Source organism: Argopecten irradians, chromosome 6 (genome assembly GCF_041381155.1).
Source record: "Argopecten irradians isolate NY chromosome 6, Ai_NY, whole genome shotgun sequence".
In the NCBI taxonomy this organism is placed as follows: Eukaryota; Metazoa; Mollusca; class Bivalvia; order Pectinida; family Pectinidae; genus Argopecten; species Argopecten irradians.
The window spans coordinates 30,634,467-30,662,143 of NC_091139.1; the positions used below are offsets into that span (position 1 = coordinate 30,634,467).

The following is a 27,677-nucleotide window of genomic DNA, read 5'->3' on the forward strand; positions in this document are numbered from 1 at the left end:
AACACCAGACATATAATGACAGTATAACCTTAACACCAGACATATAATCACAGTATAACCTTAACACCAGACATATAATGACAATATAACCTTAATGCCAGGCATATAATGACAGTATAACCTTAACACCAGACATATAATGACAGTATAACCTTAACACCAGACATATAATGACAGTATAACCTTAACACCAGACATATAATGACAGTATAACCTTAACACCAGACATATAATGACAGTATAACCTTAACACCAGACATATAATGACAGTATAACCTTAACACCAGACATATAATGACAGTATAACCTTAACACCAGACATATAATGACAGTATAACCTTAACACCAGACATATAATGACAGTATAACATTAACACCAGACATATAATGACAGTATAACCTTAACACCAGACATATAATGACAGTATAACCTTAACACCGGACATATAATGAGATATTTGAGAGTATAACATTAACACCAGACATATAATGACAGTATAACCTTAACACCAGACATATAATGACAGTATAACCTTAACACCAGACATATAATGACAGTATAACCTTAACACAGACATATAATGACAGTATAACCTTAACACCAGACATATAGTGACAGTATAACATTAACACCAGACATATAATGACAGTATAACCTTAACACCAGACATATAATGACAGTATAACCTTAACACCGGACATATAATGAGATATTTGAGAGTATAACATTAACACCAGACATATAATGACAGTATAACCTTAACACCAGACATATAATGACAGTATAACCTTAATGCCAGACATATAATGACAGTATAACCTTAACACCAGACATATAATGACAGTATAACCTTAACACCGGACATATAATGACAGTATAACCTTAACACCAGACATATAATGACAGTATAACCTTAACACCAGACATATAATGACAGTATAACCTTAACAACAGACATATAATGACAGTATAACCTTGACCAGACATATAATGACAGTATAACCTTAACACCAGACATATAATGACAGTATAACCTTAACAACAGACATAATGACAGTATAACCTTAACACCAGACATATAATGACAGTATAACCTTAACTTCAGACATATAATGACAGTATAACCATAACACCAGACATATAATGACTGAGTATAACCTTAACACCAGACATATAATGACAGTATAACCTTAACAACAGACATATAATGACAGTATAACCTTAACGCCAGACATATAATGACAGTATAACCTTAACACCAGACATATAATGACAGTATAACCTTAACACCAGACATATAATGAGATATTTGACCAGTATAACATTAACACCAGACATATAATGACATATAACATTAACACCAGACATATAATGACAATATAACATTAACACCAGACATATAATGACAATATAACATTAACACCAGACATATAGTGACAGTATAACATTAACACCAGACATATAATGACAATATAATGACATATAACACCAGACATATAATGACAATATAACATTAACACCAGACATATAATGACAGTATAACCTTAACACCAGACATATAATGACAGTATAACCTTAACACCAGACATATAATGACAAGTATAACATTAACACCAGACATATAATGACAATATAACATTAAACACCAGACATATAGTGACAGTATAACATTAACACCAGACATATAATGACAGTATAACCTTAACACCAGACATATAATGACAATATAACCTTAACACCAGACATATAATGACAGTATAACCTTAACACCAGACATATAATGACAGTATAACCTTAACACCAGACATATAATGACAGTATAACCTTAACACCAGACATATAATGACAGTATAACCTTAACACCAGACATATAATGACAGTATAACATTAACACCAGACATATAATGACAGTATAACCTTAACACCAGACATATAATGACAGTATAACTTAACACCAGACATATAATGACAGTATAACCTTAACACCAGACATATAATGACAGTATAACCTTAACACCAGACATATAATGACAGTATAACCTTTAACACCAGACATATAATGACAGTATAACATTAACACCAGACATATAATGACATATAACTTAACACCAGACATATAATGACAGTATATAACATTAACACCAGACATATAATGACAGTATAACCTTAACACCAGACATATAATGACAGTATAACCTTAACACCAGACATATAATGACACATTATAACATTAACACCAGACATATAATGACAGTATAACCTTAACACCAGACATATAATGACAGTATAACCTTAACACCAGACATGAGATAATGACAGTATAACCTTAACACCAGACATATAATGACAGTATAACCTTAACACCAGACATATAATGACAGTATAACCTTAACACCAGACATATAATGACAGTATAACCTTAACACCAGACATATAATGACAGTATAACCTTAACACCAGACATATAATGACAGTATAACCTTAACACCAGACATATAATGACAGTATAACCTTAACACCAGACATATAATGACAGTATAACCTTAACACCAGACATATAATGACAGTATAACCTTAACACCAGGACATATAATGACAGTATAACCTTAACACCAGACATTATAATGACAAGTAAACCTTAATGCCAGACATATAATGACAGTATAACCTTAACACCAGACATATAATGACAGTATAACCTTAACACCAGACATATAATGACAGTATAACCTTAACACCAGACATATAATGACAGTATAACCTTAACACCAGACATAATGACAGTATAACCTTAACACCAGACATATAATGACAGTATAAACCTTAAACACCAGACATATAATGACAGTATAACCTTAACACCAGACATATAATGACAGTATAACCTTAACACCAGACATATAATGACAGTATAACCTTAACACCAGACATATAATGACAGTATAAACCTTAACACCAGACATATAATGACAGTATAACCTATAAACCAGACATATAATGACAGTATAACCTTAACACCAGACATATAATGACAGTATAACCTTAACACCAGACATATAATGACAGTATAACCTTAACACCAGGACATATAATGACAGTATAACCTTAACACCAGACATATAATGACAGTATAACCTTAACACCAGGACATTATAATGACACAGTATAACCTTTAACACCAGACATATAATGAGATATTTGAGATTATAACCTTAACACCAGACATATAATGATAGTATAACCTTAACAACCAGACATATAATGACAGTATAACCTTAACACCAGACATATAATGATATATTTGACAGTATAACCTTAACACCAGACATATAATGATAGTATAACCTTAACACCAGACATATAATGACAGTATAACCTTAACACTCAGACACATATAATGACATTATAACCTTAACACCAGACATATAATGACAGTATAACCTTAACACCAGACATATAATGATAGTATAACCTTAACAACAGACATATAATGACAGTATAACCTTAACACCAGACATATATTGACAGTATACACCTTAACACCAGACATATATTGACAGTATAACCTTAACACCAGACATATAATGACAGTATAACCTTAACACCAGACATATAATGACAGTAATAACCATAGATCCTCAAGGCTTTTACATTGTTGTAATAGGGTCAGGTTACCAGTGTATGTCAATGATAATGAGTGAAGATGAGATCAGTTACTTTATATATACTATATTACAATACCATTGTTCTTTACATAAGTTTTGTATTTTGGGTTATTATTTTAAATGATTTTTTATGATTTTTCAAAACATATCTTATTTTTATGTTCATCTGACCCTTCATCCATTATCATGTGCTGTGTGCATTTTTTTTTCATTCAAGGTCATAGGGGTGAAAAAAAGGCTAAAATCTTTAAAGACTTTTTCTCAAAAAACCAAAAGGCCCAGAGAAACTTATATGTGACCTGTAGCATGCTCAGATAAAGGGCTACCAAGTTTTGTTCAAATGAATGACCTTGACCTTCATTCAAGGTCACAGGATTCAAATAGATTACCTCTGTAATGACTTAATGTGTAGTTCAGTTCTACTATATAGTATAACATGTTGTAGTTATATGTAAGTTGTATTGTATTAGTCAGATGACCGATAAGGCCTTTTGTTTATTTTTAATTTTTTACTGTTTTATTATAGGTCTGTTGGAGTTCTGAAGATTTTATTGAGCAGAATTTTGGTTTGGTTTGGAGAATACATGTGTATTATCTTCATTTGATTTTTTTTTTAATTATTTTACTTTGTTTTCCTTCTCTTTTTCTTTTTGGAATACCATGGTTTGTTTGGCACTAATGATTCACTTTCTGTGATTGTTACCAGGTTCAATTCCTGGGAACCATCCCATAAAAAAAGTGTTTGGTAAACAAAGTAAAATTATGAAATTTTTGCACATGTATTTATTTTCTACTACATAATACAAGGGGTAAATTAGAGATAAATTCATCAACATTGACATATAACCTTAACACCAGACATATAATGACATATAACATTAACACCAGACATATAACCTTAAACACCAGACATATAATATATAACCTTAACACCAGACATATAATGTAACCTTAACACCAGACCAATATAACCTTACCACCAGACATATAATGACAGACATATAATGACAGTATAACCTATAACACCATATAATGACAGTATAACCTTAACACCAGACATATAATGACAGTATAACCTTGACATATGACAGTATAACCTTAACGTCAGACATATAATGACAGTATAACCTTAACACCAGACATTATAATGACAGTATAACCTTAACACCAGACATATAATGACAGTATAACCTTAACACCAGACATATAATGACAGTATAACCTTAACACCAGACATATAATGACAGTATAACCTTAACACCAGACATATAATGACAGTATAACCTTAACACCAGACATATAATGACAGTATAACCTTAACACCAGACATATAATGACAGTATAACCTTAACACCAGACATATAATGACAGTATAACCTTAACACCAGACATATAATGACAGTATAACCTTAACACCAGACATATAATGACAGTATAACCTTAACACCAGACATATAATGACAGTATAACCTTAACACCAGACATATAATGACAGTATAACCTTAACACCAGACATATAATGACAGTATAACCTTAACACCAGACATATAATGACAGTATAACCTTAACACCAGACATATAATGACAGTATAACCTTAACACCAGACATATAATGACAGTATAACCTTAACACCAGACATATAATGACAGTATAACCTTAACACCAGACATATAATGACAGTATATATAACCTTAACACCAGACATATAATGACAGTATAACCTTAACACCAGACATATAATGACAGTATAACCTTAACACCAGACATATAATGACAGTATAACCTTAACACCAGACATATAATGACAGTATAACCTTAACACCAGACATATAATGAGATATTTGAGAGTATAACCTTAACACCAGACATATAATGACAGTATAACCTTAACACCAGACATATAATGACAGTATAACCTTAACACCAGACATATAATGAGATATTTGAGATTATAACCTTAACACCAGACATATAATGATAGTATAACCTTAACACCAGACATATAATGACAGTATAACCTTAACACCAGACATATAATGACAGTATAACCTTAACACCAGACATATAATGACAGTATAACCTTAACACCAGACATATAATGACAGTATAACCTTAACACCAGGACATAATGACAGTATAACCTTAACACCAGACATATATTGACAGTATAACCTTAACACCAGACATATATTGACAGTATAACCTTAACACCAGACATATAATGACAGTATAACCTTAACACCAGACATATATTGACAGTATAACCATAGATCCTCAAGGCTTTTACATTGTTGTAATAGGGTCAGGTTACCAGTGTATGTCAATGATAATGAGTGAAGATGAGATCAGTTACTTTATATACTATATTACTAATACCATTGTTCTTTACATAAGTTGTATTTTGGTTTATTATTTTAAATGATTTTTATGATTTTTCAAAACATATCTTATTTTTATGTCATCTGACCCTTCATCCATTATCATGTGCTGTGTGCATTTTTTTTTCATTCAAGGTCATAGGGGTGAAAAAAAGGCTAAAATCTTTAAAGACTTTTTCTCAAAAAACCAAAAGGCCCAGAGAAACTTATATGTGACCTGTAGCATGCTCAGATAAAGGGCTACCAAGTTTGTTCAAATGAATGACCTTGACCTTCATTCAAGGTCACAGGATTCAAATAGATTACCTCTGTAATGACTTAATGTGTAGTTCAGTTCTACTATATAGTATACATGTTGTATATGTAAGTTGTATTGTATTAGTCAGATGACCGATAAGGCCTTTTGTTTATTTTTAATTTTTTACTGTTTTATTATAGGTCTGTTGAGTTCTGAAGATTTTATGGAGCAGAATTTTGGTTTGGTTTGGAGAATACATGTGTATTATCTTCATTTGATTTTTTTTTTAATTATTTACTTTGTTTTCCTTCTCTTTTCTTTTGGAATACCATGGTTTGTTTGGCACTAATGATTCACTTTCTGTGATTGTTACCAGGTTCAATTCCTGGGAACCATCCATAAAAAGTGTTTGGTAAACAAAGTAAATTATGAAATTTTTGCACATGTATTTATTTCTACTACATAATACAAGGGGTAAATTAGAGATAAATTCATAGAGTATTGTTATATTATAAAGCTTATTAAAATAAGAACACTAATTATTTTGCATCACAGACTTTTTTGACAAAATTCAAACCAATATGTCATGTGTATGTTATAAATTGTTTTCTGTACATTTATTTACTATATGCATCTCTGATTGTATCTGGAAATTACATCACAGAGGATAAAGTACTTAGTCTAGATAATATATTATTTGATAGGACTTCCTTTTAACAGTTTTATATACAGATTATAATTTGCAGTAAAAACAATGCTATTTGAAAAGAAATTATAACTTGATATGTAGTCTGAATGTACTTTGTTGATTTGTTGAAAGTTGAAGATGATCCTATTGAGACAGTGTTAGAAAGGATTGGCTGTGGACATCTAACTAATACCTTTAAGGATAATATGGTAAGACTATCTCAACTCAACGGTGAGAAAGTTAGAATAAAATTTCAGTATAAACTATAAAGCTGTAATCTAAATTAATAGCAAGGTTCTTATTCATTTATGGACTGGAAATGGAAAATGTGCATTTAACTAAAATATTGATTATTATTGCTCTAGTTTATAGTAATTCCAGGTATGAGGGACCAATTTTCATCAACGTTCTTAGTTCAAAATTTTCTTAAGCTGGAGCAAGTCTTTATAACAGATGTGTGCTGATCTGATGTTTTTTTTTTAATTATTCTGATCAAGGTCTTAATTCACTCAGATTGTTTAATGTAATTAACAATAGTATTACATTATAATTATGGCATTAATTTATTATAGTACATTAGACATTGATTTAAAAATGTTTTCTTCTAGCAGTACTTTTTTTAATGAGTGTGCCATTACAGATTACTATAGAGCAAGTGGAATTGCTGTCAGTGGAGGACTTTCACCTGTTGGGTGTTTCTACCATGGGGGTCCGTTTACGGATTGTTCAAGCTTGTAGGAACTACATGAAAGGTACTACCGACATGTAACCTCTAGCACAGACTCAGCTACGGAGTACTTTGCTTTGATAATTCTCAAATTACTGATATCTTTAATATGTTTTTATTCTTGTTTACTGCCATAAGTAATAGTATTATCATGTACAATTTTTGTAATGTAATTGCTTTTGTAATCACTTCACGATTAATTCATTTGATGCAAGTTTTTGTGACGTCATAATCACTGTAAGGTTGGATGATAAATTGTACTTTACCCACATCATTTTGGGATCTTTAAATCCCCATATTCATGGTGAGTGTTCTGTTATATATAAGTCAAATAAATACCAATTTTGTAAATGGTGTGTACATGTACATTTGATATTTTTATGTTTTGGAGATACAATACCGGTACAAAACAAATATTTTATCTCTGTAATTTTGATCATCTTAAACATATGTAAACCATTTTCCTTACACCTCAAGTTCATGACATCAGGAGTGATAATTTTATGATAAAGATGAAATATGACAACAATAAGCTGTTGGCATGTAATTAGGGGAACATCTCATTAACTCACTTTGGGAGGTCATACTATCACTGTATCAGTGCAATCCAATGGTAATTTAATTGGATTCCATGTAAGATTCACCTGTACTAATATTTTCATGTACATGTTCAAATTTTTATTAGAATAATTCCTAAATACTTACTCCCCTCAGTAATCAAAATGATTATACAATGTATTTTACCAAAAATGCATATCATTGAGAAGTGTATTAATAGTTTTTGTCATCAACGGATTGTTTCAGCTAAGGCAGAGGTCCAGGTTCCTGAGTGTGTCAGGACTTTCATTGACCTGCAAAAAAAACGTGTTAGAAGAACAAACACAACGCGCAAAGATGATGAAAGGAAAAGCACTCGCAGAATATATGTTGGCTGGAAACACATGGTTAAGGGAAACGCATACCAACTAATTTCGGCCAGTAAAGGTGGAGGCCAACACATTTTAGATATTGAGAAAGACTGCAATAAGGATCAATTATTATCACAGATTTTGGGTGTCTTTCTGCCCAATGGACGATCAGTAGCCCAAAATATTATCTTGGAAGAAGTCCATAGCCATCTGGCTACATTTTCCGGGGAAGCACTGCCCCAAATGCCGGGTGGTTTCACAGTGGGAAAATATGTTGGTGGAGTAAAAACCCACCCAATAAGAATTTATTTGCATACTGAAAAGGTAGATATTTCAGTCTGTGGTTATCATATTTGTTTGGCTTTTCAAATCTCCCTTTGTCAATTTCTGATAATTATTTAGTCTCATAACAACCATACCTTTTTTGTCCTGATTTCTTAAACATTTCATATACATTGTACATGCATTTTAAGTTACAGTGTTGACCTGTATTGTATATTGTTGTGTCAAACACTTCAGTGACTTGGAAATCAAAATGTTGTCTGATAACACATCATAAAATGACCACTTCCTGAGTCATTTGAATAGCATTTTGGCATGTGATTGTTTTTTTGTTTTTGTTTTTATTACATAAGGATCTATAATTATGATAGAGATACCGGTACATCTTTTTAGGTGTAAAGACTGCACAGTTTGTATAATGGAAAGATTATACTTCTCACTACTGATAGTTCACGATCATTGTTGTAATATCAAGCATTTGGTAGTTTTCAAATAAGAATGTAATGTATCATTAGAGGGCAGTAAGTGGTATATATAATTTTGTAATGCGTTGCAAGTATTTATCATATTGCAGAAAAGTGACCAGATTCAAGATGATGAAGACCTGCCAGAGTTGTCGAGGCCGCAACGAAGGCAGACTGTTAATGAGCAGGTGATAATTCAAATATAAATTACTGATAATAGGACATTAAACATGTAGTTCTTAGAAATGAAACAAAATCCCCTGAGAGATCTGATAGATCGAGTTACCAAATGCTTCAGGTTATTCAGCGGTATCTTAATTAACTAGACTCAGTATTATATGCAACGAGTTCAGGTAACATAATTTTCCTCGCCAAAGTACTGCATCAATTGGTTTTTTCAAGAATTGAGTCGGATTCAGTGTTTCTCCTATACATAAAAATTATGCCATACATACCAGGTACCATGTTTTATACTATTGTTTAATGATAAAATATGAGATTGATTTTGTTCTTGTTGAAGAATGAAGAGGCACCTGATACATCGGTAAGAAATGGTTTAATATGATATATATTATGTATGTTCCCTATAGAAAATACATTTATATAAAAAAAAAAACACAAAACTTTTCTACAAAAAACAAAAAGGCACATATTTATCAAGGATTGCTGCCATCAAGCGAAGATTTGTGTAATTTATATGGGAAAGAATAAATGATTGGCATGTTTGCTACGAGGTAACGGGGTATAAAGTTGGCCTCATGGTTGACATTTTTTACTAAATCATAGTGGATTTTAAAACATTAATAAAGTCTAATAATAATAATAATAAATACTAATAAAGAATGTTTTTAGGTGGATGAGGACTTTGCATCAACAGGCACACCAACTGTATCATTCAGAAGAACTGTGAGTATACACTCTTTGCGAGTTCATTAATAAGAAAGCTTTTTCATTGGATATATTGTGAATTGATTTGTTATTCTATTATGTCATTGAATAACAAGGGCATTTTCATACCATGGTCACATACTCTTAAGTAAGGTGTAATTTGACTTTCGAACACTGTGCAAAACGTAGTCGTGTCTACAACAAAAAAATCATGAATATTAGTCCCAAAATGCAGCTGCCTTTATTCACAGTTGGCTGTGTAAAATAAAAATTAAAATTGGAAAAAAAATCAAAATATGTAAAAATATAAAATTTAACAATGTTAGAATTTATGGCATAGTTTCCTTCTCTTGCTTACAATATTCAGCCTTTATTACCATATGTATAGTGTATGCTTATGTACTACTCATGTTTATAACAACAACATTGAATATTCCAGAATTCATTATTTCAATATTTTGGTTGTATTTCCTTTAAACTTGCCACCACTCAGATGCATTCATTGTGCTCTTGAATTCCAAAGTATTATGATATCTTCGTTGTGCTAGTGTTTAATATGTTTCTGATATTTGAAGGGAAACAGACTTAGACTGCGTCGATTCCCAATAGATGTACCAACAACAACAGCTCCATCATTATCACTTACAACAACAACGGCTCCATCATCATCAATTCAAACAACAACGGCTCCGTCATTATCACTTCCAACAACAACGGCTCCATCATCATCTGTTCAAAACAACAACGGCTCCATCATTATCACTTCCAACAACAACGGCTCCATCATCATCTGTTCAAACAACAGCGGCTCCATCATTATCACTTCCAACAACAACTCCAGAAACTATTTCGGATAATTTTGATGGACCGTAAGAAATCATTTTATTTCAAGTCCTTGGAAACCTCTATAAATATGTTTTTTTAATTACCTTCAATGGAGTGATGAGCTTATTCAAACCTATGTATGTTTAATATCTAGTGGTATGCCACTATTATACAGGATTATGTTATATTGTGATTGATTAAATATGTCTTTTACATGCATATTGTAAGAGTTATAGGATATAGCACAAAAATAACCAAATATGTATGACAGTAATGTCTGCTTTAAATTGCTGTTGTAGATCAATGACAATGAGATGATTTTATGTTTTACTTATAAGAGATAGTATGTAATTACTTAAATAATATATTTTTGCCCTCAAGAGAATTCTAGATGTATCCTGACATAATTATTTTATTATACTGAGCAAAATTAACATAAATGTATAAATTTGTTATATTTGACATCAACAAACTAACTAAATTTCTGGTAAAAGAATTCATAACAATTTTTCCCAATTGAACTGGGTTGATTATCAGTGACCATGCAGGTAGCTTAATCAGCAGAGCAATCTGATAGTGTTTGGAGGTCCCGGGTTCTAATTCCGTTCTGGTAGCTACATTTTCTCCTCTTCTGTTGCACTAGTTATAACTTTTAATAAGAAGTTGTACTCAGATACTTAAATGTTTTCAGTCAATTTTGTCCGTTGTATTTTATGTTATTTTTTCACAAAAATATATACCTCTACAGTTATTGTAGGTATTTTAACAATTGTCAGATGATTACCAAGGCCCATGAGCACCTTGATATTGTTTGTTCTGGAGTAATTAAATGTATAAATAACCCATTGTTTATCACTGTTTCAGGTCAGACCTGTCCTTAAATTCCATACTCACTTGGTGGGTGAAAAAAAACCTTTCACTAGGAGAACCACAGATAATTTTGGTTTGCAGGGATTTTGTTATGAAATCCACTACAAGAGTTGTGAGAAGGCCAGAATTTAATTTTTGCCAAGAATTTCAGGTGATGTTTGCAGGAGAGGATGGGGAAGATTTAGGTGGTCCAAAGAGGGAATTTCTAAGGTATGCTTTTAATGATAAAGAGTATGACTGCATTATTAAGGTTACCACTGTAAATTACAATTTTATGCCACAGATATTGGAGTGGCTAAGCATAACAATTATTCAAATTTTAAAGATGCTCCACCGCTGACAATTGGTATTTTTTTACTATCAAAAACAGGAACAGACTATTTAGTATTTTTCTTCAGTTACAAAAGTTACTTACTTTACACCAGTACCACCCTTGAAAAGTCTGAGCTTCTAATTTTTCTTCAAGTTAAAAAAAAAAAAAAAAAAAAAATTGCATCCCGAAAAAAATCTGTGGCTCATCTTATCCTATATGGAATAAAGTACTGATTGCGCATACACCAAAGGCAAAAGAAATTATGTTATATTATTTTTTGTGTTAATTAGACATATATATACAAGATTAGTTTAGTTTAAACGTATTTTATTGCAAACAAATTTACAAAGGGATCGGTCACAAGTTATTACGACTTATTAAAACCCTCTCCCAAAGATTAAACACTAATTATTATTCTAATGATGAATGCCATTAATGCTCTGTTGGTGGTGGAGCATCTTTAAAGAAAATGTGAAAAGAAATGGACCCACCATACTGCATCCTTGATACTCCAGGGGTTACAAACTTACTATCACTGACGTTATCATTAGTCCACCCCTGGACTATCTCATAGTAAAACTGGAGGCAGTTCAGGAGAAAAACTCTGAACCAATCACAGATCTGCAAAGATTCTTTTGATAATTTCAGAGAGAGCAACTCCGAACTTCAAAGCTACACAGTCAACATTGTACGATGATACAACTCATTTGATATACATCAAAAGACTAAATTACCTGTTCTGTTTTGTTATCACCCACTTTCTCCGAAACGGGGGATATTAATTTGGGTTTGTCTGTCTGTCTGTCCGTCTGTCTGTAACACTTCGTTTCCGTGCAATAACTGTAACAAATGTAAACTGATTTTCTTCAAACTTGGTGACAAGGTTAAATGCCTTAACGGCTCAGCTAATTTCGATCGCGACTGTCGATGGACCTTGTTTAGCAGAGTTATGGCTCTTTGAATTACTAAAAACGTCATTTTCTGCCATTTCCGTGCAAAAAGTGTAACAAATGTAAATCGATTTTCTTCAAACTTGGTAACAAAGTTAAATGTCTTAAGGGCTATGCCAAGTTCAATCGCCACTTGCGACAGACTTTATTTGGCAGAGTTATGGCCCTTTGATTTAATAAAAAAGGTCATTTTCTGCCATTATCCTGCAATAACTCTAATAAATATTAACCGATTTTCTTCTAACTTGGTAACAAGGTCAAAAGCCTTAAGGGTTTGGCCAAGTTCGATTGCCACGGCATGTTTCTTTACCCAACCTCAATAATGTTTACCTACAATATGTCCTGAAAGAGGGGGATGGAAATTCCACAAATTTGCTTGTTGCCTCCAGTTTTACTATGAAATAATCCATGGGTGAATTTACAGTAACCCCCTGGAGTATTGAGGAAGACCATATAAGTACTGATGTTCAAAATAGATACCAGAAATCACCTTCTTGTAGTTATATCTCACATGCTATAGCAGTTACCTATGTCCATGATCTAGACATTTACATTAATTAAAGAACATCATGGTAGTGTCATGATTCATTTAGATAGATTGTCAAAGATGACCACCAAATATATGAACTTGCTATATTTACAGGTGTCTATTTGCTATTTGCTTTATGTCAATTTCAATAGATTATAAAAAGGCAGAGGTCGTAAAGACTATTTGTCCACCTTGATATACAAAATAGTGATCCTTATACATAAATCTTGACACTACCAAAATGCTCCTGATGAAGTATAAATACTGATGTAAGTGTTTAAAGTTTGGACCTAAATGCTATAAAATGTAAGATATTCAGATTGAATTTGCCTTTAATTGTAGACTACTGATTAAGGATGTTATAGACAACATTTTCCAGGGAAGCGATGGGAACAAATTTTTTGTTCACGACATAAACAAACTGTCGAAGTGCGAGTATGAAATGGCAGGCAAACTAGCCGCATTTTCAATACTCATGGCGGACCTGGTATTGGTGTCATGAATGAGGCAGTGTTTCAGTACATGACAGGCCGTCCAGATTTAACATCTCTTCCATCAATCGAAGAGTGTGTCTTCGATGAAGATAATCGAAAGAGGCTTTTCCAGGTAAAGTTAATTAAATCACATTTAATTAAGTGAAATACATGTATCAGCAATCAGGATTTACATCACTAGTAAATGTTATTTATTTGTAATCATGTGTATCATCTTCTCCATCTTATCAGATTATTCCTAATTAAGTCACTAACAACATAAGAAAACACAGTCATACTTTAAGTATTATACTTTAACATTATAAAGAATTAAGAAATAAAAAATGTCCCTGGTTGTTTGCAAAACGATTTATAGATAAAACACTGTCGATAACAGTGACTAAATTCCCTGTCGGAGAAATTAACCCTGAGGGAACATGCTAGCTAGCTAGAGTGTTAAGACTGTGTCTGTTTGTCTGCTCAGATGCTGATTTTCAGATGATATTTTGAGAACAGATTAATTGATTTTGATTTAATTTGGTGTCAAAAGTTCAACTACAAAGGTCACTGTCACTTAAAAAAGACTGTTTTGTTAAATGTTGGTTTCCAGATAATAACTCATTAGCATTGATTAATGAATTTTGTTGATAATAGTACTGTCATCTTAAAAGGTAACACTCGTAAATGAATTTGGGATCAAAAGATTAATAACAAAGGTTACTGTTACTAACAAAATTGAGGTCTGTGGGCCTTTACAGACATCAACTAATAGCAAAATTGCTATATCCACAGTATAGAGTAGTTGCTAACAATTTAGGCTATACAGTTAATTCCTTATTTGACACAGGAAGTTTCCAAAATATTTAATGACTTTGACCTTAAAAGTGTGTAAAGGTCATTCAGTTGAATAAACTTGCTAGCCCTTCATCCTAAGTATGATACAGGCCCAATATCAGTTCTCTAAGCATCTTAATTATTCACAATTCACAAGATGTTTAAGGATTTTTGCCTATTTGACCCCTGTTCAAGGTCATTCATTTGAACAAACTTGGTAGCCCTTATTTTCTAGCATGTCAGGCCAAAAGAGTATTTTTTTCTCATACCTCCATGTTTTATTGCAATTTCAATACTATGAATATCCACCATTTTGACATAAATTCAGAAAAAAAACTTGACTGCAGGTCAATATTCCATGCATGAAAAATGTGACATTTTCAACGCCAATCCCGTTGCTTGCATCTTTTAAGGTAAATCCATTCTAGTTTCTAAAATAATCTTTAAAATGTACCCAGAAAATAGTAATTTTATTGATGCTGTGATGTCTTGAGGCTGCATTACATAGGTAGCCATGCAATACAGTTTTAGGCGACATGAAGACATTGCCTGAAGCCAGTCAGTATTATATGTGTAGGTATGAGAGAAGTACATATAGTTTGCAGGGATCAATAGGAAAAATTGCATAAGCAATACTAAGAATGCTTGATAATATATTATGTTCTTCATTAAGAATCATATACCCATCATAATCCCATTTAAGATCAAGGATTCTAAGGACCAAACTGAATACCAGCAGGCACTGGAGGCAAACAATGACTGGTGTTTGGAAAGAGGACTTTCCCTTTTCTCATACAGAGGTATTGAGACCAAAGAGAACCTTTTAAAGGTCTTAATCACAAATGAAATAATCTACAGGTATGACAATTAAGTTTATTCTTTAATTTCTACATGAACTACATAAACATTAATATGATTCTATATTTTGGTAAACAAAAGTACCTTAAGAATAAGGACATCATTTTTGGAACCTTTTGTTTTATCGTAAACGGTGGTTTACAACAATATATATATATATATCTACAATAGCAATAATAATATAAAACATGTGTGTACAGTTTGGAAGTAGTACTAAAAGAGAGCGCTTTGCAGGCGCCATGTGACCCTATCCGCACATATCGGTGACGTTATCAAATCTGCAGTTTACAACACTCCTCCCCATTTTATGGTGCTCCCTCCTAAAATGAAAATGTCGGTGGTCCTGCTGATAAATCACGAGGTCCGATGTTGTCTTAAGAGGCGTCGAGGTTCCTTGTCCAGGTCTTGAAGTTTATACTTAAAATCCGAAGTGCAGGGGCGCTTACTCCAAGAAACATCCCTTGTAGGGAAGATGACCAAACTAAATATTTGTTGTTTCTTTTTTGCCCCTAAATTGGATTTATCCAAAGTCTGTTCTGCATGGTCATTATTGTTTTATTACATGTACTGTCCTTTTAACCAAAGGGACTTCCTGTCCGAACGGCAAATTAAATGTTATACACTATGTAGTTGTTCAACCGACCCTGCTTGTGAACATTTAGCGGGTTGGTGCAATTAAGATACCAGATGAAATGGTGCCACATGTGGTGTTTGGGGAGTGGCGCCATTTTACTTCATTTGCAATCTTGTATGTACAAAAACATTGGAGGTGCTGAGTTCATTAATTTCTACGGTTACCTTTGGTACCTAGTTTGACATGGGCGGCTATTAGTCTTTCTGTACAGGCCAGTCCAAAGTATTTGTTACTCGATAGTCCAGTTTTTACTTCAAACGTTTTGTACACATATAATGCTATTGTTTTCTGCAAACCATTCCTTGGTCTATGGATGAACGGTGCTATTAAGGACACCTGCTCTCACATTAGTAATTTTCAAACAAGTCTGTGCGGCACCACATGTGGTGCCTGTAATAATATGTCATCCCTTATTTATAAGATGGCGGCGCGAACCCTGGCACCTGCCTGTAGACATTACATGGAGATCAGATGAATCCCTATGGCATTACTAGTAAACTAATTACAACTAACTAATATGCCCATTGTAACATTTTAACTCCCCCCCCCCCCTTTTGTTACGATACAACTATTTATAGGAGGGGTGGCCACCATAACAAAGAGCGAGGCCTCTGTAGGGTATCGGTCCTGAGTTAGCCCGAAACACCTCTACCATGTTCCATAGGATGTGCCAGGCTGATGCAGATGGAGTTCATCTATCCCCATCTTTGTTACTCGGTCGGTTACAAAGTGGAGCCGATCGTATAGGATAACGCTGTTCAATTGCTAAACGGATTTATTCCTCCCAGAGAATAACCCTAACAGTAGGGATTATGCCCCACACCCCTGGGTTGGCCCTAAATGAGTACAGGCTGAGACTGATCCTTGGAGATTGTAGGGATTCTACGTACAGAGTTCCGAACTGATTAGAAGGACTGGGCAAATCTCCCAACCTCTTTAGACAGTCGGGAACAGGAGAGGATGAATATGAGATAACATGGAGCCCCCAGGAGTAACCTGCAACCTGATGATTCACCTCCACTGTTTCACCGGTTCACAGGCTACCTACATGGCCTGGATGGTGGCCGTCCTGGGATTGTATTTGGGGGTCACCGATAGCTCTTTAGCAACGGAGGCCAAGAGATCAGTCTTGAGACAGGCCGACCCATGTTGAACAAACTTGGTAGCTCTTCATCCAAGCATGTCACAGGCCTTACATCAGGCTTTTCAGTTATACAAAAGAAGTTGTTTCAGCAGTGAGAAGCTGTTCAAAGATTTTAGTCTATTTGACCCATGTGACCTTGAATGAAGTTCAAGGTGACCTTGAATGAAGTTCAAGGTCATCCATTTGAACATTTGTAGCCCTTCATCACAGCATGCTACAGGCGAAATATCAGAACAGTTTTGGTTAGTGAGAAGACGTCATTTGACAGCGGATGAAGATGGACATGTAGGACATCTTGACCTTTCAGATCAGATGACCTAAAATCAATAATCAAACTACAATTTATCTATATAAACTTTGATGGTTTTTATTGGCCATATCATATTTCAAGAATGACAATGAATTACATGTTTTACACCTTAAATAAGACAATAAGATATGTAATCTTATTTATGTCTGATACATTTATTTGTATTTTGCAGTGTTCATACTGAAATCAACCAATTTAAGGACGGGCTTCAAAAAGTAGGGCTCTTTCTTGATGCCATGATGTTGTCTCCAGATGTATTTCAACCACTGTTTTGTGACGTTAGCAGCCAGCCATTGAAGTTTTCTGACTTAAGGTCAATTTATAAAGTTAAATATAGTGACCAGGGGACCAATTACAGGCAGCAGGAGAACAAAGCCATTTTACTGCCTGGAGGCATACCTAGCCGACTGTGAAGGTACATTTATGCAAATTATTGAATAAACAGCATCAACATACCCCCTTATTATACATGTAGGTGGTAATGATAACAGTGCCACTGTTTATAAAATCCTTCTTATTTACTAATTTGACTCAAACTATAAATTGAAGTACAAAAAGTACTGCCTTTTGGTTAATTTAGCAGAGGGTTATTATAAAAAAAAAATTTAAACTGGCTGTTTCTTGATGAACACTTTTTTGTAGATAATTGAACTATGACATACTACTAGTATAACAAAAGTTATGTTTTTAACTCTTTTTCCCATAGATGATATTAAAATGCATAATGCTGTATTTATTTTATCTTATTCATACCTTTTATTCAATAATTTCTTCTGAAGACAACGCTGTTGTTCATATAGAAAGTAAAAATAAACTTTTGGAATGATTACATTTTCATGCAATATCAAAAGATTAAAATTTACCAGGTTAAGTCAATAGGTAATATTAGTTGATGCAATCTAATTATGTCATATCGTATTGTTGAAGTCTCTTTCCATGCTCAACACTGGTAACATAGCAATAATTAAGTACACGTGTGTATCACTTCTAAAATCTAAACTAAATAACAAAACAACCTTTCATCCATCATAGCCTTTTGTTGCTATTATAAGTTACAAATTATGCAGTTTCTTTTTACTATCATTAACATGACATTACCATACAAAGTTACTATTATAAGGAATTAAAGGGCATGGTATAGATTCACTTTAAATTTGCTCTTTTGACCAAAGATAATTTATATTCCATCCATCTATTGTCAGGTGGAGCAAGTGGAATGAAGCTTGAAAGGGTCCTGGGGTTCTGGACAGGAGCAGAAAAATTGCCACCCCTAGGATTTTCCAAACCCTTGGAGGTGTCATTTACCTGTGAAAGAAGACTTCCCTCTGCACATACATGTAGTATGGAGCTGAAAATCTTCAGGGGTTATAATACCCCTGAAGAATTTGAGCATGACATCAATCGTGCTATTGAGTGGGCAGGAGGTTTTCATCTAGTTTAGGAAATAGCATTGAATCATACATTTGTTAGTTTTCTGGTACCACATGTTTATATATTAGCCCACCATCATTAAATGAGTCATCAATATGAGTACCCTGGGCGGTGACACACTTCGCACAACCACAAACGAAGCATGGTAAACATATGTTCGGATCAGATGAGTCAAAGGCAAATTCCATCATCTTTGTCAACAAATATGTGTCTAAATGTTTTGCAACATCCATTCCAGTAGTTCTTTTGCATTCTCTGCATTTTGCGGTAGTCCTCTGCCGCCAGTGTGCATTATTGACATGAAATGGTCATTCATTTCCTCTGTGCATCCATAACTGTTTGGATACTGGCAGAATACTTTCAAAGATTCCACATCTCTTGTTGAAACTGGAAACTTGAAATCGACAGTGTCTGCAACGCAACAAATATCTCAGTTTTTGTTATATGCTAAAGAATGTATACCAAGGAAAAAAGTATATATACGACCACATGATACATTATGGATGAATTCTGATCTGCGGAAAGCCATCCGATTGCGAGATAGGCTACACAATGCAGTTAAACGAGTTAAGTCCGCATCCAACATCGATAAGTTTAAAAGACAACGTAATAAAGTCAATAACATGAAAAAATATGCTAGAGAAGTTTTTTATGAAAATGTGGGCGATGTTATTGATAATCTTAAATACTAGTGATCCTAAAGCATATTGGAGATTGGTAAGGAAAATTTTTAAACAGTCGAACAACAAAGAAGCTATACCACCTTTATTAAACGATGATACGGGAAATGTAGCAATAGGTGATTCTGAAAAGGCAAACATTCTCAATAAATACTTTTGTTCTATTTCCACGATAGATGACAGAAATAAACCTCTGCCTATTTTTGAATCTCGTACAGAATCTGTGCTTGAATCTGTTGTGGTAACCAGTAATGAAATTTGTGATATTTAAAAAATTCTTAAATTAGGTAAAGCATCTGGTCATGATAATATTAGTCACCATATGTTAAAATATACTGCAAATACTGTGTGTAAGCCATTGGCTCTTCTATTTAATATGTCATTAAATCTTAATATTTTTCCAGAAACTTGGAAAAAAGGTATTGTTCTACCCCTATTCAAAAAAGGGGATAGGCATTTGGTATCCAATTATAGACCTATAACGTTGCTATCTTGTCTAGGTAAAGTTTTTGAAAGAGTTATGTTCAAACATATTTACAATTTCTTTTTTGAAAATTCATTGTTTTATGAAAAACAGTCTGGTTTTATGATGAACCATTCAACGGTTCATCAATTAATAGAAATGTATAATACTCTCTGTTGTTCACTTGAACAAAAGAAACATGCCTGTCTTATATTTTGTGATATCTCCAAGGCATTTGATCGAGTATGGCATAAGGGTCTGTTATTTAAATTGAATGCGTATGGCATAAAAGGTTATTTGCTTAATTGGATGAAAAGTTATATATCAGGTAGACAACATCAGGTAATTGTTAAAAACGAATATTCCAGCACAGGTTGCACCAATGCTGGAGTCCCACAAGGAAGTGTGTTAGGGTCTCTTTTGTTTTTAATATATATTAATGATATAGTTGTTGACAATTTAGATAGTGTATCACGTCTATTTGCTGATGACACTTCTTTGATGTATTCTTCATCCTCTGTTCACGATATTGAATTAAATCTTGATAGAGATTTAGATAGATTAAACAGATGGTCTCTAGATTGGCTCACTAAATTTAATCCTCAAAAAACGGACGTTTTACTAGTATCCAACTCTGAAAACCTGCATCCCTTGCAACTTTCTTTTGGTGATGAAATTTTAAGATGCGTTGACAGTCATAGGCACTTAGGTGTGACATTTAGTGCAGATGCTAAGTGGTCGTTACACATTTCAGAAATTCAAAAATCGTGTATGAAAAAACTTTCGGCATTACGTAAGTTAAAATACTTACTCAATAGGAAAACTTTATTAAGGATATATAAAGCATTTGTGTTGCCTGTGTTGGAATATGCGTGCGAAGTATGGGATGGTTGCTCTCTGGGAGATGTTAACAAACTCGAACAAGTGCAGCTTGAGGCGGCAAGAATCATAACGGGTATGCCATCCTTCTCAAGTAAAGACTCACTCTATTTCGAAACCAATCTTGTACCTCTAGTAAAAAGAAGAAAAAAAAAAAAAAAAACTTATTCTAATGTATAAACTCCATAATAACCTAACCCCATCTTATCTGACCAATATCCTTCCTCCTAAAGTTGGAGAGCGATCCGCCTACAACATGAGAAATAGAGAAAACTATGTTATTCCGAAAGTTCGTTTGTCATGTTCACTTGAATCTTTCTTGCCATCTTCTATTAGATTATGGAATGATTTGCCTAGCAATGTCAGAGAGCAGCCATCCGTTCGTACCTTCAAAACATTGATACAATCTGATGTAAATTCTTTACCCGTTTATTATTTTACTGGGAAAAGGAAGTTTAATATTTTACATACAAGATCGCGACATTCGTGTAGCAGTCTGAACTATGATTTGTACAGAGTAAATATAATTAACGACCCATCATGCGCATGTGGTAATCAATGTGAAAATGCAACTCATTATTTTTTTGAATGTAGTCTTTATACTAGGCAAAGGGATGTTTTATTCCGTAATGTTTCACAATATGGTAATATTTCAATTAATATTTTGCTTTATGGTGCTCCACACTTGTCCAACATGGAAAACCAAATGATATTTCAATGGGTACAAACCTTTATTAAAGATAGTGCTAGATTTTAGGTCAAGTCTGTAACAACAAACTCATTTTGATTTTTTTTTCTATTTCTTCTTCAATATTTTCTGTATATATACATAATTATATGATTGTATGCTGTCAAAGTATTGTATATACATGTATTATGGAGAAGGCATTATTAAGTTGTGATAACTTGTGCCTAATCCATTATTGTATTTTTGACGATAAAAATATGTTTGAATCGAATTGGTTATTAATTTAGAAAATAGTTTTTATTGCTATTTTGCGAAAGAGAGATCTAAATAGATCAGAATATAAGTAGAAAACTTGTCAAAAATACAATGTTTTTTTTTTATTGAGGTGTTCGAGGACGCAATTTCCGCCATTTTGACAGTGGTCTTTGACTCGCTGTCGTAAACAAACCAAGACGTGAACTTAATTTTAATTTTGTTGAAAATATTCGCCATAAGTCTGTCTTAAGTTAAAATAACACAAACTTTAATCATGGCTTACTATTCTAAATTTACCAGCCAAAATCCATGATTTTTGTTCGAGCACTGGTCAGGAGAGTCTAGTACAGGGGATGGCGGTAACAACAACATGACAATCGAGCGTGATAGATAAAAGTATCAGTATTAAATTAAATAAACAAAACTCCTTTGCGTCTATGCAGCGTTACGGTTACCGTTTCCAGATCTACTATAATCGTTTGCAGTTTCGGTCATATAACATCAAAAAATTGTTGTTTTTTTTAACTTTATATGTATACAATGTTTTTCAGAATTAGATGTATGTGCTAAACTACGGAATATTAAAGATGCTCCACCGCCGACAAATGGTATTTTTTTCACTATCAAAAACAGGAGCAGACGATCAAGTATTTTTCTTCAGTTACAAAAGTTACTTACTTTACACCATTGCCACCATTGGAAAGTTTGGAGCTTCTAATTTTACTTCAAGTTAAAAGTATGAAAAATAACTAATTGCATCCCGAAAAAATTTCGTGGCACTATGTCCTATATGGAATGAAATGCTGATTGCGCATCTACCAAATGCTAAACGAATTATTATATATTATTTTTGTGTTAATTAGACATATATATACATGATTAAACACCAATTATTGTTCAAATAATGAATATCATTTATGCTCTGTCGGCGGTGGAGCATCTTTAAGGACGAGAAGTCAAGATTAAAAAAAGAAAAGAGTTCGAAAGAAAGAAAGAAATACAATGTCCTCATTGAGTTTCTAGCAAAATGTCTTACATATATCATCAACAACAACAAAAATAGTTCATACTCTTTTCATTTCATGGATAGTTCTATGAAAACTTTGTACACAATAATACAATCATAATGAGGTAAAAACGGTATAAAGCTAGTATATTAATAATAAAAGGCAAAAAAATCATTTCTATGGAATATGTATTCAGTCTTCTTCAGGGCCTTCTTCAGTCCAAAATAATACCAACACAACGTGTTCGTCTACATGCTTGTTTACATCTATTGTGCGCAGGTATGAAATGTCTCAATTATACAATGCACAAAAAATACAATAACACTAACTTGTCAGATAAAACAATTTTGCATTTTAATTATGCAACACTTTGAAACTGTTTCACCCCTCCCCTAACTTATATTACTAATTTACACAATTTCCAATACAGACTTGCAAATAAATAGACTATACTTACATAAAATTATATCATCAACAAACTTTCACAATTGGATACATTATCCTATTCTATATCTGGAATCACTATATCACAAAAATTTGGTTACAATCTAAATCATTCCTACTGGTGTATAAATGTGCTTAACGCTTATTTCTGTTTCCCGTCGTCAGGTCCAAGGGAGTGTCTGTGGTGCTGGTGCTGTTGTCGTGTCGTGTGGTGGCTGATATTGGGTGTCGAGTGTGTGGGTCTCAGACACCATGTGTCCTCAAGTGTACAGATGTTGCTATTTAAAAAAGCATGTGTCTCTTTCTTCACGATTCAATTGAATTCGCAGGGAACAGATCTTCTCTTTTTATGTGTTGGATGTTGTCTGTCTGGATGACCTTTACTCCTTACTGCACAGATACGCATTTCTACGCATCTCCGCGATCATTAATTAAAATGATTCAATAAGGAAAACATAAATTGTTTAATAATATGATGGTTTAATAATGATGATGTATAACCCTCCATGTAATGTGATAGGGCTCCTTTGAAGAAGTACCTGGGATCTCCGGAGAGTTCATGTGGATTGTTGTCTGGGCTTGTCTTGTTTCCCTATGTCCACTGTGTTGTTGCCTGTTATGTGGTGGCTGTGACCTTGGCTTTTGTTGTTCCTGTGCAAGTTTTCTTTACCAGATCTAATATGAAGTCTGTAACCAGAAAAGTTTTTAGTCACTCAGGTATGCTCCAGATGTGAGCTGGTTGTAATAGAGGTGTAAGCGTTAATTTGGTGGCAAGAGGGTCCTCTGTCTCAATATGTAAATCTGTGGCTGTGTTGGTGATAGTGGCGATAGTGCATTTCCATGGTGATGTCTGTTGAGTCTGTAGCTGTTGTTCAGGTGTTGTTGATATCTTGTCAGGCGTTGTGTGTCTTTTGTCTACCCTTGGCCTCGTAGGTCACCTTTTTACGCATAAAAATACATCCTTCTTTAGTACAGTGAGTAGTCGGTCCAAGTATATTTCTTCGGTCACGCTGGACCCGTTCCCTACTGGTAACGTACATGTGTCTCTTCCACATAACGGCTGTATCTGAAAATTAAAAAAATAAATCTTTGTTAATCACTAAAACTATGTCACATTATTTATTTTGACGAGTCACAGCTACTGAAGTAGTTACGTCTAGTGTGAAGGTTTCAGTCTACACATATTTACTGTTATAATCTTTGATTTTGGTCCTTTCTGAATTTGGTTAACCTGATCACACAACTTCTAGATTACTGTAGATGGTCCCTCCCAATTCGTCTGTAATTTGCGTGCTGTGCCCTTAACAAAACTTTGACCTCTAAGCCAAACAGGATCCCCAACCATATACGAAGTGTTAGTGGCCTTGACATCATCATTTCTTTTCTGGTAATCACTAGCTTTCTTCATCCTTTCCCGCGCAAAAATTATTAATCCTCCATATTCTTTTAACAAAGTCCTCTATCAACACATTTCCTATAATTCCGTAGGTCGACAATGTTCTTCGAAAACATTTTTTCCTGCTCCTTATTTAGACAAACTGGAATGACTCCCACTGTTGATAGGATGGCCGTGGAATGAGCGAAGTAGGCAACGTGAAACTCAGGGAAACATCGCTAAAACATCGTATCATAATCAGTATCGGGTAAAATGTTATTGACCATTCAAATAGAAACCGAGAAGAGTATTTGAAATGCAATATAGTACAATACAAGATCTAACAATGTCCCGTTCGGGGTCACCTCAGCATGATTGATTTGATAATTGCCGTTTTCTCCCGTCCCTATATGAGATTTGGATATTTACAGTCTACAAATGGCGACTCTCACTGTTACATTGCTGATTTGATTTATTGTTGCCATTAAACTTGTCCATTACCTACCTTAATCAAACAGATCCCCGGAGAACGATCCTATGTGGACAGACCATGTTCTCAGGCAAAGCCTATGATTTCATAACATTTTGTGAAAGTCTTATAATATACACTAAACAAACTTATGAATATACAAGTTCCAACAGTACCAGCTGACACAACCTCTTTGCCGATGTTTTCATTAGTATGTTCTTCACGTGTATAAATGCCCACCACCAGTGCTTTATAAATCTATTATCACTGACTGTGACTTTATCAGTATGTTCTTAACGTATATAAAAGTCCACCACCAGTGCTTTATTATACAATTATCGACCTATTTTCAGGTGGATACGGTGAGTTATCAACAATAGTAAGTGATATACCCCGAGGCCGGAGGCGGAGGGTTATATCATATTCGAGGGTTGATAACTCACGTATCCACCTGAAAATAGGTCGATAACTGTTTTATTATGTGACATTTGCAGAATATTAACCTGGTTCTTCAAAAAGACTTTACTACAATAAATATGATATTTCCAAATCTTCTTTTTATAAAAGTAGTTTATACATTATATGTAGCATATGGTAAATATCCGTATGCTTCTTGCTAATATTTTAGACTGGTAGAACTGGTATATTTTACCGCTGCATCAACTGCCCGTCTGGCTTTCTTGAACGTTTTCCATAAATTGAAGTTCGCAGTTGATCACAGTTGACCGCAGTAAACATGCTACCTTCCGCCATATATGTTGCCGACTATAATAATGACGTCACAATATATTATTATAAGACGTCATTGAATTAGTAAACTCCCGTTACGCTATATTTAGGTACGACTCGACGTCAAAAGTGATTATGACGTCACATCTAAAGGGAGTTTTCCTCGATCTATGAATCCAGTAACCTCGCGTGCTTTTCCACGTCGATTTCGGAGTTGATATCGCAGTTGATGAATACTTCTGGGAAACGTTTCGGCCAATTAAAATACAGCAAAAACACCAGTCATATAATAAAAATCTATAATTACTGACTTTTTCATGTTTTCATTACTTTGATCGTATACATTCAATACATAGAAGTCGAATGTCACATTATTTGCTTTGATTTGTAAAGTTAACTACGGATTATAATATTTCTCCGTTGTTTAATGACTTTAAAATACCGGATATGACAACATCCACTTTATCACACATAACACACATAATCACTATTTCTGCTGAGTGTGAACAATATCGAAACACCATTACGCCAACAAAACAATATACACAATATGTGTATAGTTCACTGTACATAATTATTGTCGTAATTAAACAAAAAATATTCTATTTGTAAATCTTCCTAGTTTATTATTCCATATTCTACGTTTGCACTGTTTCCATTTGTTATAGTATGATCCGGTCCGCATTTGTTCCGCATTCCGGATCTTTATTCCTGCCATTAGTCACGCCCTGCAATGTATTATGGGATATAAATAAAATGTTGTTTCGATTAAATGTTGGCTGTTTGTGATACATGCACACATGTTCAGAAGAACACAACACAAATATTTTCTTTTTTAGGTTTCACTAACAATAAAACTGATTTTTTTTCTTGAAATAGAACCTACAGTATTGTCAGGGAATGGTGGAAATATACAATAATAATTTCGGTCGTCACTTAACGTTTAAATCTCAATCATTTACAACAGACAATATGTATTGTCAGTATCGGCTATGCTTGCATCGAGATCCAATATTTGTTTATCTGGATACTTTTCGTAACGAAGTCGTCAATAGGACTGTAATTAATGATCTACACGTGCAACGATGATATGGTTATTGATATTCCTTAAATAATTCGCGCTTTCGATAAAATTGGAGTCGATTATCTTACAATAATGACTTCACTGCCCATTTGTTCTCACTCGCACATGAAGTGTACAGTTTCGGTCACCACATCCGGAATCCAACAACAGTCCCCGAATAATATCAGCTCCCATCCACTGTCGGACTGACAGA

The 27,677-nt window shown here is 33.7% G+C and overlaps 1 protein-coding gene and 1 long non-coding RNA gene across 3 annotated transcripts; both read left to right on the top strand.

Moving 5' to 3' along the window:
- Positions 1-7,043: 7,043 nt before the first annotated feature.
- Positions 7,044-14,200, top strand: LOC138325605 (uncharacterized). 2 transcript variants are annotated; one of them, XR_011208806.1, is made up of 9 exons: positions 7,044-7,180; positions 7,612-7,723; positions 8,503-8,930; positions 9,463-9,540; positions 9,873-9,896; positions 10,205-10,258; positions 10,816-11,109; positions 11,930-12,145; positions 14,070-14,200. XR_011208806.1 is itself a non-coding variant. In XM_069271376.1 (8 exons), the coding sequence occupies exons 1-7, from the start codon at positions 7,079-7,081 to the stop codon at positions 11,095-11,097; spliced, it is 1,080 nt and encodes a 359-aa protein (XP_069127477.1). In that variant the 5' UTR covers positions 7,044-7,078; the 3' UTR covers positions 11,098-11,109; positions 11,930-13,200. The 2 variants fall into 2 exon arrangements, 1 of the variants encoding a protein (XP_069127477.1); XM_069271376.1 differs by lacking the exon at positions 14,070-14,200 and having other exon boundaries at positions 11,930-13,200.
- Positions 14,201-14,202: 2 nt separating this feature from the next.
- On the top strand, positions 14,203-19,467 carry LOC138325606 (uncharacterized). Its single transcript, XR_011208807.1, has 4 exons — positions 14,203-14,333; positions 15,738-15,892; positions 18,153-18,395; positions 19,183-19,467. It is a non-coding gene; the product is annotated as an uncharacterized lncRNA (long non-coding RNA).
- Positions 19,468-27,677: the final 8,210 nt, after the last annotated feature.